This window comes from Bombus huntii, chromosome 18 (genome assembly GCF_024542735.1).
Source record: "Bombus huntii isolate Logan2020A chromosome 18, iyBomHunt1.1, whole genome shotgun sequence".
NCBI lineage: Eukaryota > Metazoa > Arthropoda > Insecta > Hymenoptera > Apidae > Bombus > Bombus huntii.
Window position 1 is genome coordinate 4,806,978 of NC_066255.1, and position 14,928 is coordinate 4,821,905.

Here is a 14,928-nt window from a genome sequence, read left to right on the forward strand (position 1 = left end):
CTCTGAATATCCTTTGATCGTAAATTGAAGCATGAAAATATCATATATGTCGTATTTGGCTCTGAAACTGGATGAAAGAGGGAAATTGACTTGGTTCTTTCGCTGTTCCATTTTTTTCTTTTTTTCTATCTTTCGGCTATAGAATTACTCTGCCTATGGTGAAATTTGTAAAATTTAGTTGAATGTTACTAAGAGATACGCGATTTATCGATGGAAAGAAAGAAGAGAAATATTCACTCGTCGAAAGCTTAGTAGAACAACGTTTACTTCGCAGATGTAGAACATTTATTTCGGTTACCTATCGGTTGTATCGTTATCGACTTGCCAATCATGAAACGCAGACGCCACCGGCCAGTTTATTCAACAATAAATTATCTGACACGTCGATTGATCACGAACACATGCTGTCCACGAAATTGAATTGTGTTCCAATCTCTGCATTATAATGTTTATATATATGTTTTGTAAGGATTCGTTTAGTCGTAAATATGGTTTAGTCGTAAAACAGAATTTTTACACTCAACTCGATTCGCGTAATGGAAATCATAAAATTAACAAAGGACAATTGCAGTTAGATTTAAGATTAAGATTAAGTGCAGTTAGATTTAAGATTTAGATTAAGATTAGGTAAGTGGCGAATAATGGCTCGTATAATTGATTCTTCTCTCCTTCATTGAGGATATTTTCGCCGCTCTATAGCTTCTTTATTGTTGCAAGTGTGTAATCTTATTTTGTATAAATTAGATCAGTAACGAGGATTTAAGACGAGGATTAATTTAACAATAGCATATGAATTCTTTTCATTGAGATTTTCACACGAGAAACTGATCAGCCTTGTGAAAAATATAAAATTAATATAAAATTCCTCGATTTAATTATTTAAGTATATAATTAATATTCAGCATGCTAAAAAACGAACGATCTATTTTTCCAAATTTGCAATTATCTATCGCAAGGAATTGTAAAAAGTCACAGGCTCCAAGGTAAATTTTCAAAAGCGTTTGTAATTGTTTTCTGTTATTTTTCTCTGTGCTTGAATTTATGAAGGTGATCAGCGTGGCTCCTGAGCAAATTAAGCTAACAGAATGAAATACTTTCAGTATACAATTTCAATATTTTAATATATGATTACAGAATTTCAATATTGAAATTTAAATTATTATTTAGTGTTACGCCGTAAATAATATCAATGATACTTATTACGTAAAGTACGAAATACAAATCAACGTATATTATTGAAACTCTAAAATTGAGTAACTATTGCTGTACCAAGAATACTAATTAAGAGTTAATCGCATGGATCTGCCTGAGTGACTAAGGAATTTAACAATAGAAGATTTTTAATCGAACTTCTCTTTCAAGCTGAGTTGACCGTGATTCAATTCACGAATATCGGAGAGGAAAAGTCGTAACAGTCTTACAGTTTCGATTCACTTTCATCTCTTTTCGAGGGGGTACTCGCGATTCGCGGCTGCTTCGAGAACTTCCTGCTGGTTCATCCATTGAACCTCATTCTTCGGCGTTCTTTCAATCCCTCGTCTTCCATAGACAAGTCGTAAATCTTTTGAAAACTATTAGCTTGTCCAAAAAGTTTCTTTCGTTTTATGAGGAAATAATAGACGCACAACGCTTTTTGTTTTATATTATTTTGTCGAATTACGTACGATCCAATTTGTTCTGTTGAGATAAATTTCACAGGCTTGGTTTTACGTTTGTACGAAGGTGCATCGTTGTAAAAGACACGCTTGCGAAAGAAAGACACTTTCCGGACAACCTAATACTTTCTCTGTTCGTAAAAATTCTGTTCTACGTTTATTTCGTTCTTTCATATTAAAGGAAAGCGATACTGATCGATAAGTTACTTGATACCGTTTAGTATGTGTAACTGGTTAAAGTATAGTACAACTGGTTCTTACGAGCTTCGTAGCATTCAAATATTTAGTGTGTCTCATTAATCGTACTATAAAGGATAAGGTAAAATTTTCTACGTGAAGAAATAAATCGAAAATGTATAATTTTACAATGTACATTTTAAAATGTACAATTTTATCCTACGACGTTCTTCTTTTTGGAGAAGATAGATTTGAAATACTTTACGTCAGAAATTTATAAAGGTTATACGTTTGACAAAACCTGTTGCTTCGCTGAAACTAATACTTGGTAGGATATTCTGTCAGCCAATTTTTTTAAGAATTTTTACGATTTTGTTGTCTCAGAGTCATAACTTTACAATGCTACAACTATACACAATTGCTTCATTACGATATATGGGATACTTGTATAATCAATTATAATCATGAAGATAAAGAATAGTAAATGGTATAATTGAAAAACACAATTTTGTTAATGTAACTTTATCGAATAATGTTAAAAAATGACTAGAAGTGATATTAATAAGTACCTTTTAAAAATATCTGAAACGAAGATTAATGGAAATGCAGTATATATATCGAAATAAAAAATATTGAAAAGTCCTCTGAGCTGTCTTGTTATTTTATACATTTTTATTATAGATACTATACGAATTTCCAACTATGCGAATAATTTTCCCATTTAATTTAGGAAAAGTTTCATAAACTAAATATATTTCATTACGGTATATTTAACTCTATTTAATTGCATTTACCTATATTTAGCTATGTTTAATATAGAACACCTGCGTCCCATATATAATATAGTTTATATGTAAATATAATACAGCTTCATTGACGGTATCCAAAAAATTTTTTTTTAGGCACGGATTGGCTTGGTCTTTGATCAGAACGTCGGCTATTATACTCGATAAATTTTCATTATCCCTCGTGTCATCAATTTCGCGGCACGGAAATTCATCGTTGCTCGAACCACGCGAAAAATATCCAGGCCAAAGGAACGAACGAGAGAGAGAGAGGGGGGGGGGGCAGGAGGAAATGGAAGAAGAAAAATGCGAGAGAAATAAAAGGGAGGAGACCGAAAAGAGAGCTGTTCGTATTAGGTCGGTGAGGTACGTATAGACGACTTTGAAGTGGGTACAAGAATAAAAAATATGCCGCTAACACGCGTCGACCTATTTCGGCTTCTTTCTTCTTACTTTCTTGTAACCATGAATATTAAAACGCGTATAGTTCGTGAAATGTTAAGGGCCAGTTATCGAGTAGAAATTTTTAAGGAATTAATCGATACATCGATTCTGTTTTGTCTTTCGCTTTTCTTACGAATTTTAATAACTTTGAAGGAAAGCAATCTTTCGTTTATATTTAAATTTAATTAGAAGCATCGTAATTTAGACAAAAATTATGTTCCATTATGTAATATGGAAAAACGTGTAAAATATTCGAGGAATAGTACTCGATATAATATTATCCAGTGCTATTATCGAGTATTATTTAAATTATATCTATATGTCGGGTCACGATTCGAATTTTGGGCGCGCGACGACTCTTCATGTGGACTAGCCATCGTTTCACAAAGCCGAGATTTTATTTACACGTATATACAGGTCTATCACTAAGCTTAACAAATAATAAGTACGACTAATAATAAGTCTAACAAACACTAAGCCTAATGAATAATACGATCTACGAATAATTAAATTAAATAATACTATTAGCAATGTTTGAGTTCAAACGAATCCACGGTCACCGGGATAACTCCTTACTAAGCGAAACTAACTTAGACGCAAATGCGATCGTCGAAAATGCTCGATGTATCACTCTCCAAGGCAGTCGCAAGAATGCCAGCCTCGTGGAGATTTTTCTCCCTGTACGATTGCATTTTGTTTTCTATATCCGTTTGGAAGCATCGAGAAGGTTCCAAACGCCGTTGCTAGGCACACTCGTTGGAAGCATCGAGAAAGTTCCAAACGCCGTTGCTAGGCAGTTTCTGCCTGGAGTTTTGATTACTAATACAATGTATGTCCCATTGCATCGGCACCTCCGAGGCAACATCACACGTGGCTCGGCCCGCTCTCGAGGCCGCATGCCGCCACAACCACATTTCTCGGAAAACACATACAACCACTCCAGACCTCCGTTAGATAAAACATCCATCCCGTGACCGTGGCTACGTTCAGCGACCGATTGTCACCTCGAACCCAATCTCGCTTATTACAAATCTTAAGCAATTACAACTATAATAAAATCTAGGCTAAGGTACTAGAGGATGTTCCCAAAATTTCCAAGGAAAGGCTTCGGCTTTTCTTTCATCTCCGACACATAAAAATATTAATTTGCATATTCAACCTACAGCATAAGCGATATACAAAAGTATTAGAATACAAAAACATTAAGGGATTAATAAACATGAAAGTTTATATTATGAAATAATTCATCTCTTCTAGGTGATGCTTTTAATATGTTATTAATCATGTCAAGTACTGTTTTATTATTATGTTATGAGATGTAAATGGTGGGTGGGAATGACAGGGGATGAATGGGATTATATCATTGAGCAGAACATTTTGATAAGTTACGACAAGAGGTATTTATAACTTCCAGCACTAAGTAATAGTACAGTAATGCATGGGAAAGATAAAATGATGAACATTGTATTTTTCTCATTGTACCTTAGAAGTTTGAACAGTGTTTATGATTTTTTTAAATGACCAATATACGTAATCGACATATACAATTCAAAATTCTTTCTAAAATCTAAATGTAAGCACAAACACTTGCGTCTATCAAAAATGTCAAACTTCTGATGAAGATTCTTTCCACAAGTGAAACACAAGCGAGGAATTGAAACTTTCATTTCACTTTCCAATCCTAAACTTCACTTTTCATTCACTGCCAGAGCAACAAGTTCAGAGGATTCATTCATGCCTCGAAACAGTAGAAAGTAGGGGAAAAAGAGCGGGCACAAAGTGGGACAAAGGACACGTATAAATTAGAATATATTCATTTTGCTACGATTACTGCATAGAAAATAATCGATTCGAACTGACCAGCAGTCTCCTCGTATTTAAATTGCTACAATCAAAACTCAGCGTTAGAAACGAACGAAGAAACGCCTAACCATCGTGAAAGCGATGTGAACGCGGAAATCGGACGAGGCGAAGTTAATTTCGACTATCAGCCAGCTTTGGGCAATGAATCTCGACGATTTCCGCGAACATATTGGACTTATCTGCTCCAGCACGCCTTACAATCACGATAACACCTTCTGTTGCACGCACGTGAACACGCAACCCCCTCGTTACCCTCGAAACGAGCGGTCAGAGATCCGTGAACAAGATTGAAATTCGTTACGGTTACGGAAGCCGTTTACGAGCCTATGGATTACGAGGGTCGTTTCGAAGAATGTAGTGAGCGATCCCATGGAGCGTAATTCTTAGCCCATTAACGGGCAACGTTGCGTTAGCGAATTTCATCTGTCACCTTTTCCCCAATGAATTTGCGTTATCGAATTCTATTTGTTAACATTATCACCACGACAAGCAATTCCAAGGATGAGCTTCGCGTTTACCTTGTCTCTACTTTTTCTATCTGGATTCTACAATTTCATGAGTTTCAAAGGATGTGGATAAAACGGCATTATGAGAAACTGTTGGTTGATTCTTCATGGGTTAACGTAGTTTTGAAGAAATTCTTCCAGGAACCGGGAAGAATATTAAATACAGTACCAATTCTGAGAACTTTGAAAATGACACGGTACCACAATGTCGCTATAGAGACCAATATAATGTTACTCTAGAGGCTTTCACTGCTCGAATTGTCACAATCATTTTTTATACTTCCGATCCTTGATCATGCCAAAGCGTTATTTTTAAAAAATAAAATATATAATAGAAGTGTGTATAGAACTGTTGAAAGGGTCCGTGTAACAGACTTTCGTCGATGATCTATACAACTAAAATTCTTAATATTAAATTCAATTCGTAGAATATTCAAATCTATCTATAGTTTGATCGAATCTTCGATTATAAATCGACGTAAAATTTTTGGATACTACAAGCGTAGCCATCGTTCAGTATCTCGTAAACGTCTGATGAAGAAGTACATGTTACAAGGCTTATACGTCAAATCTATAGAACACCTGAATATAACTGACTTCCCAATATTTCAATATTCCTGGTCCCATAGCTATATCGGATGTCGATTAATACGAAACATGAGAAGTCAATCAATCGATATGTTCAATGGCACGTAATCTTGATAAAAGCTGTACAAACTTGCAGTCCTTTCCTTGTTTATAACGGAAAATTGAATACTTTGTAATTAAATTGTAGAAACAGAAGCAATAAAATGTTGCGTGACCTGTCGCAATAACGTAACGAATCGATATAATGGTTGCCACAGATTAATTAATTAATATCAATCCCGCGATCCTCCATCGCAGCTGTCTTTATTTCCGCGTAGTTTGTATCGAATTCGTCGCGTTTCATCGTGAGAAATCTTTAGCCGTTCCAAAAGTTTCGTAAAGATTAATCCTTCATAATTGAAGAGCGGAAGTAGATAAAGTTGCCAGTATCGAAACTAAAGTTTTCTGGGAAACGACTGTTTATGAGAAATTGTTTGTTTAAGGGAATGTTATTTATTAGAAAAATATAACGATACTTATTTATTACGCATATTATAATACTTTATATAATTTTACGATATCTCTATTCTATCGTTTCAAAGATCTGTTAATTAACGATAAAAAAAATATCTTCTTTATATCTTAAGAGAAGATATGTAAGTCCATTATGTAGTTTGCTTAAGAAGGTCAGTAGAGATTTTCTTATCTGATGGGATAATTGAGGCAGATTTATCTACGCACATGTTCAAGCACGATGGAGGGAGTTTGCTGGCACATGGTGCACACAGTCTAATTTAGGGAACTAATCGTATAACATACATCATACACAACCTATATCACGTAAAAACGTGTAAACTGAAACGTTAAAAACTGTACGAATTATTATGATTACACTTCCCTTCATATTTAGTGATATTAACCTTCATACAAACAACCTCTTCAAGGAAAAACAAAATTCTTTTTCGAAAATGGCACTTCCAATTCTTCTTATTCTCACTATTTAATTGCTAGCCGTATCAAGTAACAACGAAAAAAATAATAATATCTAAACGTTAAGCAGGTCCATATTTTTGGGGATACAATTAAAAAAGTAAATCGTCGGTGGAATATTGTTTCACCTATCAAGAATTTTGGAAGATATAATTAGAAAGGTACAACCTGGGTAGAAAATTGTACTCCTTATCGAGCATTTTTGAAAATATAATTCAGAAAGTGGAATCTGGATAGAAAATTGTTTTACCTACGAAGCATTATAAAAAGTAAGTTTAATAAAACTATACCTTGGATATTTCATATATTTTTTCATATTATACGCATTACATTATAGAAGCAAACGCGGACTGCTCAACGTCATAGGCTCAGAATCTAAAACTCTATTCGGAACTCTCCTCGAAAAAGATCTAGAACTCATTAACGAAAATATTGATACATTTGTAGCGGCACTCGACACAGCACAAATACCGCTAATCGACATAAACAACTAACGGACGACGGTAGCGCAGTGGTTAACGCATTAGGTTACGAACGTTCGGGGAAAGTAGTGGGGGGATATATGGGAGGCAGACGTAGAGAGGACGGAGCTGCGAGCGTAATCGAAATCTCCGGAAAACTGGAGAGCTTGGGCAAGGGAGGTAACCAGAGTGGAGGACTAGTGCCTGTGAACGCAAAGCGGGTGTGGATACGGGAAGTGTGGCTTGGACAAGGAGTTAAAGCAAAACCAACCAAGTGTGCGGTTAGGACGGTGGAGTAGCCATATTAGGACGCGTGACAACAGCGCCGCTACACGGGCTACCCGAGAAACTACCCAGACGCAGCCATATTGGCGCGTGCCAACGACTGGCAGAGTGGCAAGTGCTGACCGAGCGACATTTCCCGCCCAACGGGGAAACAGACGCAACCATGGCGAAAGGGAAGGAGGTAGAGGAAAACGCTAGGGGACGGAGGGAAACGGAACTGGCTGCGGAGCTGCCACACGTCAGCACCAGGAGCATGACGAAGGCGATGCCGCCAAAGGAGGGACCCTCCCGCTTCACACTGGACAAGGAGGGAATATGGACTGAGGAAACAACAGAGGAGGAGGAAACCCCCGCCAGAGAAGCACCCCGAGCGAAGAGAAAGAAGGCCAACGAATCCCCCGAACTCCCCGCGGACCCGGCTGGAGAAATGAGAACAGCCACAACGGCGGACATAGGAGCCGAACTGATTCGCCGGGCCGCCGAGGTGGCCAAGGCTGCCGAGGCACCCCGCAACCACAAGGGCACGCAGGTGAAAACCCTGAAGGGGGCGGCGAGAACCATCACCGCGGGCGTGACCGAAATAGTGAGGAGAACGGACCCTGTCACCGACGCACTCGCTATAGCGCAAAGACGCATAGCAACACTGGAGGCGGCGGTAGAGGCACTCCGAAAAGAGCCGGCCTCGCGCCCCACCGCGGATGAGAGCAGCTACAGGGCGCGTCTCGCTGCAGTCAAACACCATGCAGAGGAGATGAGATCCTTGCTGCACCAACTGGAGGAACGACTGCAGAGAATAGAAAAAGGAGAAGGAAAGGAGGTCGCTCCTGCCGCGAACACGAGAGGGATGGAGCCTGGAGCCCCAAACGCCCCAGCGCCCAAGGGAGGCCGAACAGCTGTCATCGAATGGTAAACGGTTGAAAGGAAAAGAAGCGGAAAGAAGAAGGAGGCAGGAAAGAAGCAGCCGGCGAAGCTGATCCCCGAGACAGGGGCGGAGAGACAGAGGGAAACTCCGGAGAGTGGATTGGAGAACGCACGAAGAGGGGGAGGCAGGGGGCCCCTCTCGCGCGCACCGCGAACGTCAGCGGTAACAATCACCCTGACGGATAAATCGAGCCAATCCTACGCGGAGGTGCTGGCTGCGGCCAAGGACAGTGTCTCCCTGACCGAGCTCGGCATCAACACGATGAGGATGCGGAAGACCATCGCCGGAGGCGTCATCTTAGAGGTCCCCGAGGACCAGGGAAGGGAGAAGGCCGCAGCGCTCGCAGCACAGCTGACGCGAGCTCTGGACCCGAACGAGGTCCGCGTGGCGACACCCTACCGAGCCGCGGAGGCAAGGGTGTCCCTGATAGACATAGCGGCCATCAAGGCGGAAATCCAGAACACCCTGGCGAGGAAGAGCGGCTGCAAGCCGGAGGACATCCGGCTGGGAGAAATCCGCCCCGCCCGGAACGGACTTGGCACCGTGTGGATACGAGGCCCTGCCAGTACAGTGAGGAAACTGGCCCAGGCTGGAAAGGTCGCCATAGGCTGGTCGACGGCGAAGGTCGAAGCCATCGAACGGAGACCATTCTACAAGGCTACAGGTGCCTTGGGATAGGACACACGGGGAAGACCTGCACCGCCAAGGAGGACAAGGGGCACCTGTGCTTCGGATGCGGCGAACCAGGGCACCAGGCGAGAGCATGCACTATTGCGAGCCCGAAATGCCTGCTCTGCGAGGCACTTGGAACACCGTCGGTGCACAGGATGGGGGGACCGGCCTGCGCCCCCTCGAAGAAAGGAACGAAAGGAGCCGCCCGCGGATCCACGGCTGCAAGAGGCAGCGAGAAAGGCTCCCCGTTGCAAAGCGACCCTAAGCCCGCGAACAAGGAGGTAGGCACGGAGGAAGCCACAAACAAGGAAAGAACACCAAAGAACTGAGCATGCGCATCCTCCACACTAACCTGCGAAGGTCAAGGCGAGCACAAGACCTGCTCCACCAAACCATCCGGGAGAGCACGGTCGCCCTAGCGGTGGTGGCGGAACCATACAGAGTTCTGGATGCCCCGGAGTGGGTCGGAGACACGGACGGAATGGTTGCCGTCACCTGGACATCAACGCCCGGGGCGTTCGCCCACGGAGCCCTGCTGGAACGCGGCAACGGATACGCCGCGGTCGAGTGGGCAGGGATGATGGTGGTGGGGGTGTACGTGTCACCTAACAGCGGACGGGCAGCGTTCGAGGAATTCCTAGACGGAGTTGGCGACTGCGTTAGGCGACGACTCCCCCGACAAGTGCTCGTCCTGGGAGACTTCAACGCGCACTCCACGGAATGGGGGAACGCCAGGACCAACGCCCGCGGCCGCACGCTATCAAACTGGGCCGCGGGACTTGGACTTCTGTTAGTGAACAAAGGCTCGACCAGTACCTGCGTGACGTGCAGAGGGAGCCCATTGTTGACATAACATGGGCCTCCCCCGAGGCATTCAGGCGGATCTCAGGCTGGAGAGTGGCCGAAGCGGTCGAGACGCTGTCGGACCACCTCTACATATTCATGGAGGTGGATGCACCTGGACCTGGAATGCCGACGACAAACGACGGGCACGGCCCGCCGAGGGGGAGGCGCGCGCGCCCACCGCCCAGATGGAAAATAAAAGAAAGGAATGAAGATCTACTCCGGGCGGCTGCTATAGCAACAGCTTGGAGCTGGGAGGCCTCGACAACGACGACCGAAACAGACGTGGAAGAGGAGGCCGAGAACCTCCGCCAAGCCACGACAGCAATCTGCGACGCATCCATGCCACGGGCCACACCGGGCACGGTGCGAAGCAGAGCAGTTTACTGGTGGAACCCCGACATCGCGGAACTGAGGACGAGATGTGTCCGGGCCCGAAGACAGTACCTAAGCGCCCGCCGCTGGCGACGACGCGACGAAGAAGAAGTCTCCTTGCGCTACCGGGCGTACCGCGCGCTACGGCGCTCGCTACAAAATGAAATTAAAAATGCGAAGGACCGTGCTTGGTCCGAACTGGTCGAAACAGTCGAGTCGGACCCATGGGGAAGGCCATACAGGAAGGTGACACAGAAACTACGCCCGAAGGGCCCCCTGACAACGACGGAGATGGAACCTGCGCTGCTGACGCGGATCACCGGAACGCTCTTTCCCCCACAAGAAAACAGAGCGGTGGAACGGCCACGGGAAACGACACGACCGCTGAAATGGAGGGACGGCTGGGAAGTCACGGAGGAGGAGATATGGGAGGCTACCAGAAGAATGACCTCCCGCAACGTGGCACCGGGCCCGGACGGAATCCCTGGCCGGATCTGGGGGGAAGTGATGGGGGTCATGGCCCCCAGACTCCGGCACCTCTTCACAAGATGCCTGAGGGAGGGAGTCTACCCCCGGGCGTGACGGACGACGAGACTGGTCCTGCTCCATAAAGAGGGCCGACCGACGACCTCGCCGTCAGCGTACCGGCCGATATGCCTATTGGACGAGGTCGGCAAACTACTCGAGAGGGTAGTCGCCGCCCGCTTGGAACGACACATAGCGGGTCAAGTGCCAGGTTTGCACGAAAGCCAGTACGGCTTCCGGAAGGGGCGCTCGATGATTGACGCGGTCAAACGCGTACGAGCGATTGCGGAGGACATGGTCTCCCGGAAAGACGTGGCGCTGGCGGTTTCCCTGGACATCGTCAACGCGTTCAACACCATGCCATGGGACAGGATAGTGACGGCCCTGGAGCACTTCGAGGTTCCCAGCTACCTCGTCCGATTGATCCGAGCCTACCTCGACGACAGGTGGGTGTGTTACACCAGTAAGGAAGAAGAGGAAAAGCGATCCGTCGAGCGTGGCGTCCCGCAGAGCTCGGTGCTGGGCCCCATACTATGGAACGTTGCGTACGACGAGGTACTGCGATGCCCGCTACCCCCAGGCGCGGCCATGATATGTTATGCGGACGACACCCTAATCCTGGTCGAGGATCGTGGCTGGCACGAGACGCTGCGCATTGGCGAAATCGCAACGGCCTGTGCGATCCGTGCCGTGAACGAACTGAGCCTGAGTGTCTCCCCTGCGAAGTCGGAGGCCACCTGGTACTTTGACAGGAAGAGGCGAGGGACACCACCGCCCGGCCTATGCATAAATATGGCAGGTAAATCCGTCCGGGTGGGATCACAGATGAAGTATCTGGGACTCACCATCGACAGCCAGTGGACGTTCGAGCCGCACTTCGACTCACTGATCCCGAAGGTGTCAGCGGCTGCCAATGCCCTGTGCGGCCTACTACCGAACATCGGCGGGGCCGGAGACGCGGTGCGCCGACTTTACGAGGGCGTCGTTCGGTCACGAGTGATGTACGGGGCCCCAGTATGGGCGGACGACCTGATGGCAAGCCGTCGCAGCATTCTGCTCCTGAGAAGGCTGCACAGAGTGACCGCCATCAGAATCATTAGGGGATACCGGACGGTGTCTCATGCGTCGGCGTCCACCCTAGCCGCGTCCCCCCCGTGGGAGCTGCGGGCGCTGGCGCTCAAAAAGAGATACACCCGCCGGAGAGAATGGCACCCGGGAGAAGACCCCACCGAGCAGGCGGGTCCAAACGACACAGGAACCGCCGAGGAGGACACATGGAACCTGTGGCGATCCCAACTGATCAACGGGAGAAGCGATCACCGAGGCGCGGAAGCGGTCCTACCAAACTGGGAGGCATGCAGGAGCCGCCACGGCCTCCCACTCACATTCAGGATGACACAAGTGCTCACCGGACACGGCGTGTTCGGCGAGTTCCTGAAGAGAATAAGGCGAGAGACGACAGACACCTGCCACCACTGCGGAGAGGGCAGGGACACAGCGCAGCACACCCTGGAGCTCTGTCCGGTGTGGGAGCTGCCCCGCTACACCCTGCGGCACACCATAGGAGAAACGTTGACACCCTCAGCGATTGTAGAAGCGATGTTGAGAGGGTCACAGGAATACGAGGCCGTCCGCCTCTTCTGCGAGCGAGTTATGCTCGCGAAGGAGCGAGCGGAAAGGGAGAGAAAAAAAACTCTCACCCCTGCAGGATAAGACGATGGAGAAGGATGGCAGTCAGACGATCCAGAGCCGCCCCGCCACCACCCCAATGGACTACGACCAGAAGAAGTGACAGGGCTAGGGGCAACGACCTTCCCCTAACGCCTACTCAATAGCCGGCTCGAACAAGAGAACGCGAGAGGGGGGTGCAACTGAAGTTAATTCATAAGAGGTTCCTGGAGCTCCCCTGTCACGCGCATAAGATGGTCATCGTGGAGTTTTAGTCGGTAGGAGTCCGACACTACTCTGCTGTTACGCGATTATTGCAGCAGCGGAGTGTCCATGAGGATTTCTCCACGTACAAAAAAAAAAAAGGTTACGAACGTTCGGAACGCGGGATCGAATCCCGGCGACCGAAGTCCGATTTTTATTCCACGATTCTAATTAGGAAGAAAATATAGCAGTACCCCCAGCAGCGACATCTACAGCCACCAACCACAATCATCACGGACTCGACTCATCCTCTACACATTATTTGACTCCAACAATAAAATAAAAACGATCCTCAGTAATCAAACCGCACTTATCAAACGCGTGCTAGACTATGCTAAGACGAAGCAACTCGAAAACGTTAGCAACGTCATACGCAAGATTGAAAACCATAACGAGAAAAACGAAATAGTGATCTCTTTACTAATTCAGACTGAATCTACCATATCGGAGCTCCATATTAACATCGACGAAATTTTTAACACTATAGTATCAGGAAAACAAGGAATCATAAACCCGCAAATTATGGAACCTAAACAATTCTTAACAACACTCGACCAAATAACGAAGCAAAACTTTATGAGTAATCATATCGATCTTTCAGTTCAAAACTTTCTACTAATTCTAGATCTAAGTAAACTAAAATTATGGACAAATGATAACAAACTCATATATACGATAACTGTATCGTTTTCAGAAGACAACGAATGGAAAATAACAAAAATTTATCCGATACCTTTCAAGTAAAACTCTGTATTTATCGCACCTGTAGTAGAAACTGATACTAATCAGCTTAGAACGATACACCTTTGTCGATAGCCACTACTTAAACAAATATAAACGAACGGCAATCATCGACATTTGTAAGGGAACTCAGTCAAGTCACAATAGAATCAGTTCACCTGAATGTAGAATCGAATTAACTAATAATCAACAGACAGTCAAAACCTGCCCAACTGCTGTATTCAAGTTGGAAGAATTGACGTTCATACCCTTACAGACAGAAAATCATTATATCATTATCATTAGGAAAAATGTGCAGATCGACGTATCGTGTAAAACACATAAAATCTTAGAAATCAGACAACCGAGTTTAATTAGCAGCAAAACTGGAGTTCGACTCGAGACGTCGTTGCTTGCGGACGTGTTTGCCGCGAGCTCTCGCTCGTGAGCATAAGGCTAGTTGTAATAGTAGTTGGTTAGGGGTAGATGTGTCATATCGTGGGTGGAATTAGTTTAAAGGAAACATGAGAAATACCAATTTTTAACGAGCTAGATAGTGATGGATAATTCCCATTTGAGATGAATTAGAGTGTCGTGGGTACGTACAGTGATTTTAGTTTATTGTTGACTTGAATAAGATGAGAGGGTTTAACGGATGCAAGAAGTCACAGGCTAAATTGGAAGGCGTAGCGGGGCTAAAATCGATATAACAATTAATGTTATTGAGTGAGTAAGCGTTTAGTGGATTTTAATTGAAGTTAAAGTGAGCTAAATTAATATTAAGTTAATCTATTGGCTAAATTAAAGGAAATAGAAATTAGAATTTGACTAGGATAGGAATTGAAATAAAGTGTAATTACGGTTCGGGAACTATAACAAATGAATAACTACGAGTCACATGTTAAGGTGAACGTAGGTTATAGACAGAAGTCTGGTTCGCGACGCAATTGAGAGCGGACATGTTGGTGGATCGCTCTCGCTAGCTAGGTGTTTGACAATATACGATGATACATGCGTGTGAAAATGCAAGCAGGATTGCTAAGGATTGTGGTGAATTACAAGGGGGTGTGAGTGGAATAATATTGAGACGATATCAGAGTGTATGCATATGGAGGCGACAAGGATTATAATCATATGATCGTTTGAGTACAATTAAAGTGGGGGAAACATGAAGCGTGGCGGTCAATATTGGCATGATAACTTGTA

At 44.7% G+C, this 14,928-nt stretch overlaps 3 protein-coding genes across 16 annotated transcripts in view; 2 read left to right on the top strand and 1 right to left on the bottom strand.

Annotated features, from left to right (window-relative positions):
• LOC126875500 (uncharacterized) overlaps nucleotides 1-14,928 on the bottom strand; it is a 555,738-nt gene that overhangs the window by 28,811 nt on the left and 511,999 nt on the right. The gene's annotated exons all lie outside the window — the stretch shown is intronic.
• On the top strand, nucleotides 8,917-9,656 carry LOC126875432 (uncharacterized). Its single transcript, XM_050638346.1, has 2 exons — nucleotides 8,917-9,262; nucleotides 9,334-9,656. Exons 1-2 carry the CDS (start codon nucleotides 8,917-8,919, stop codon nucleotides 9,654-9,656), a joined length of 669 nt encoding a protein of 222 aa, XP_050494303.1.
• LOC126875433 (uncharacterized) lies at nucleotides 9,659-10,180 on the top strand. Its single transcript, XM_050638348.1, has one exon. It carries the CDS (start codon nucleotides 9,659-9,661, stop codon nucleotides 10,178-10,180), a length of 522 nt encoding a protein of 173 aa, XP_050494305.1.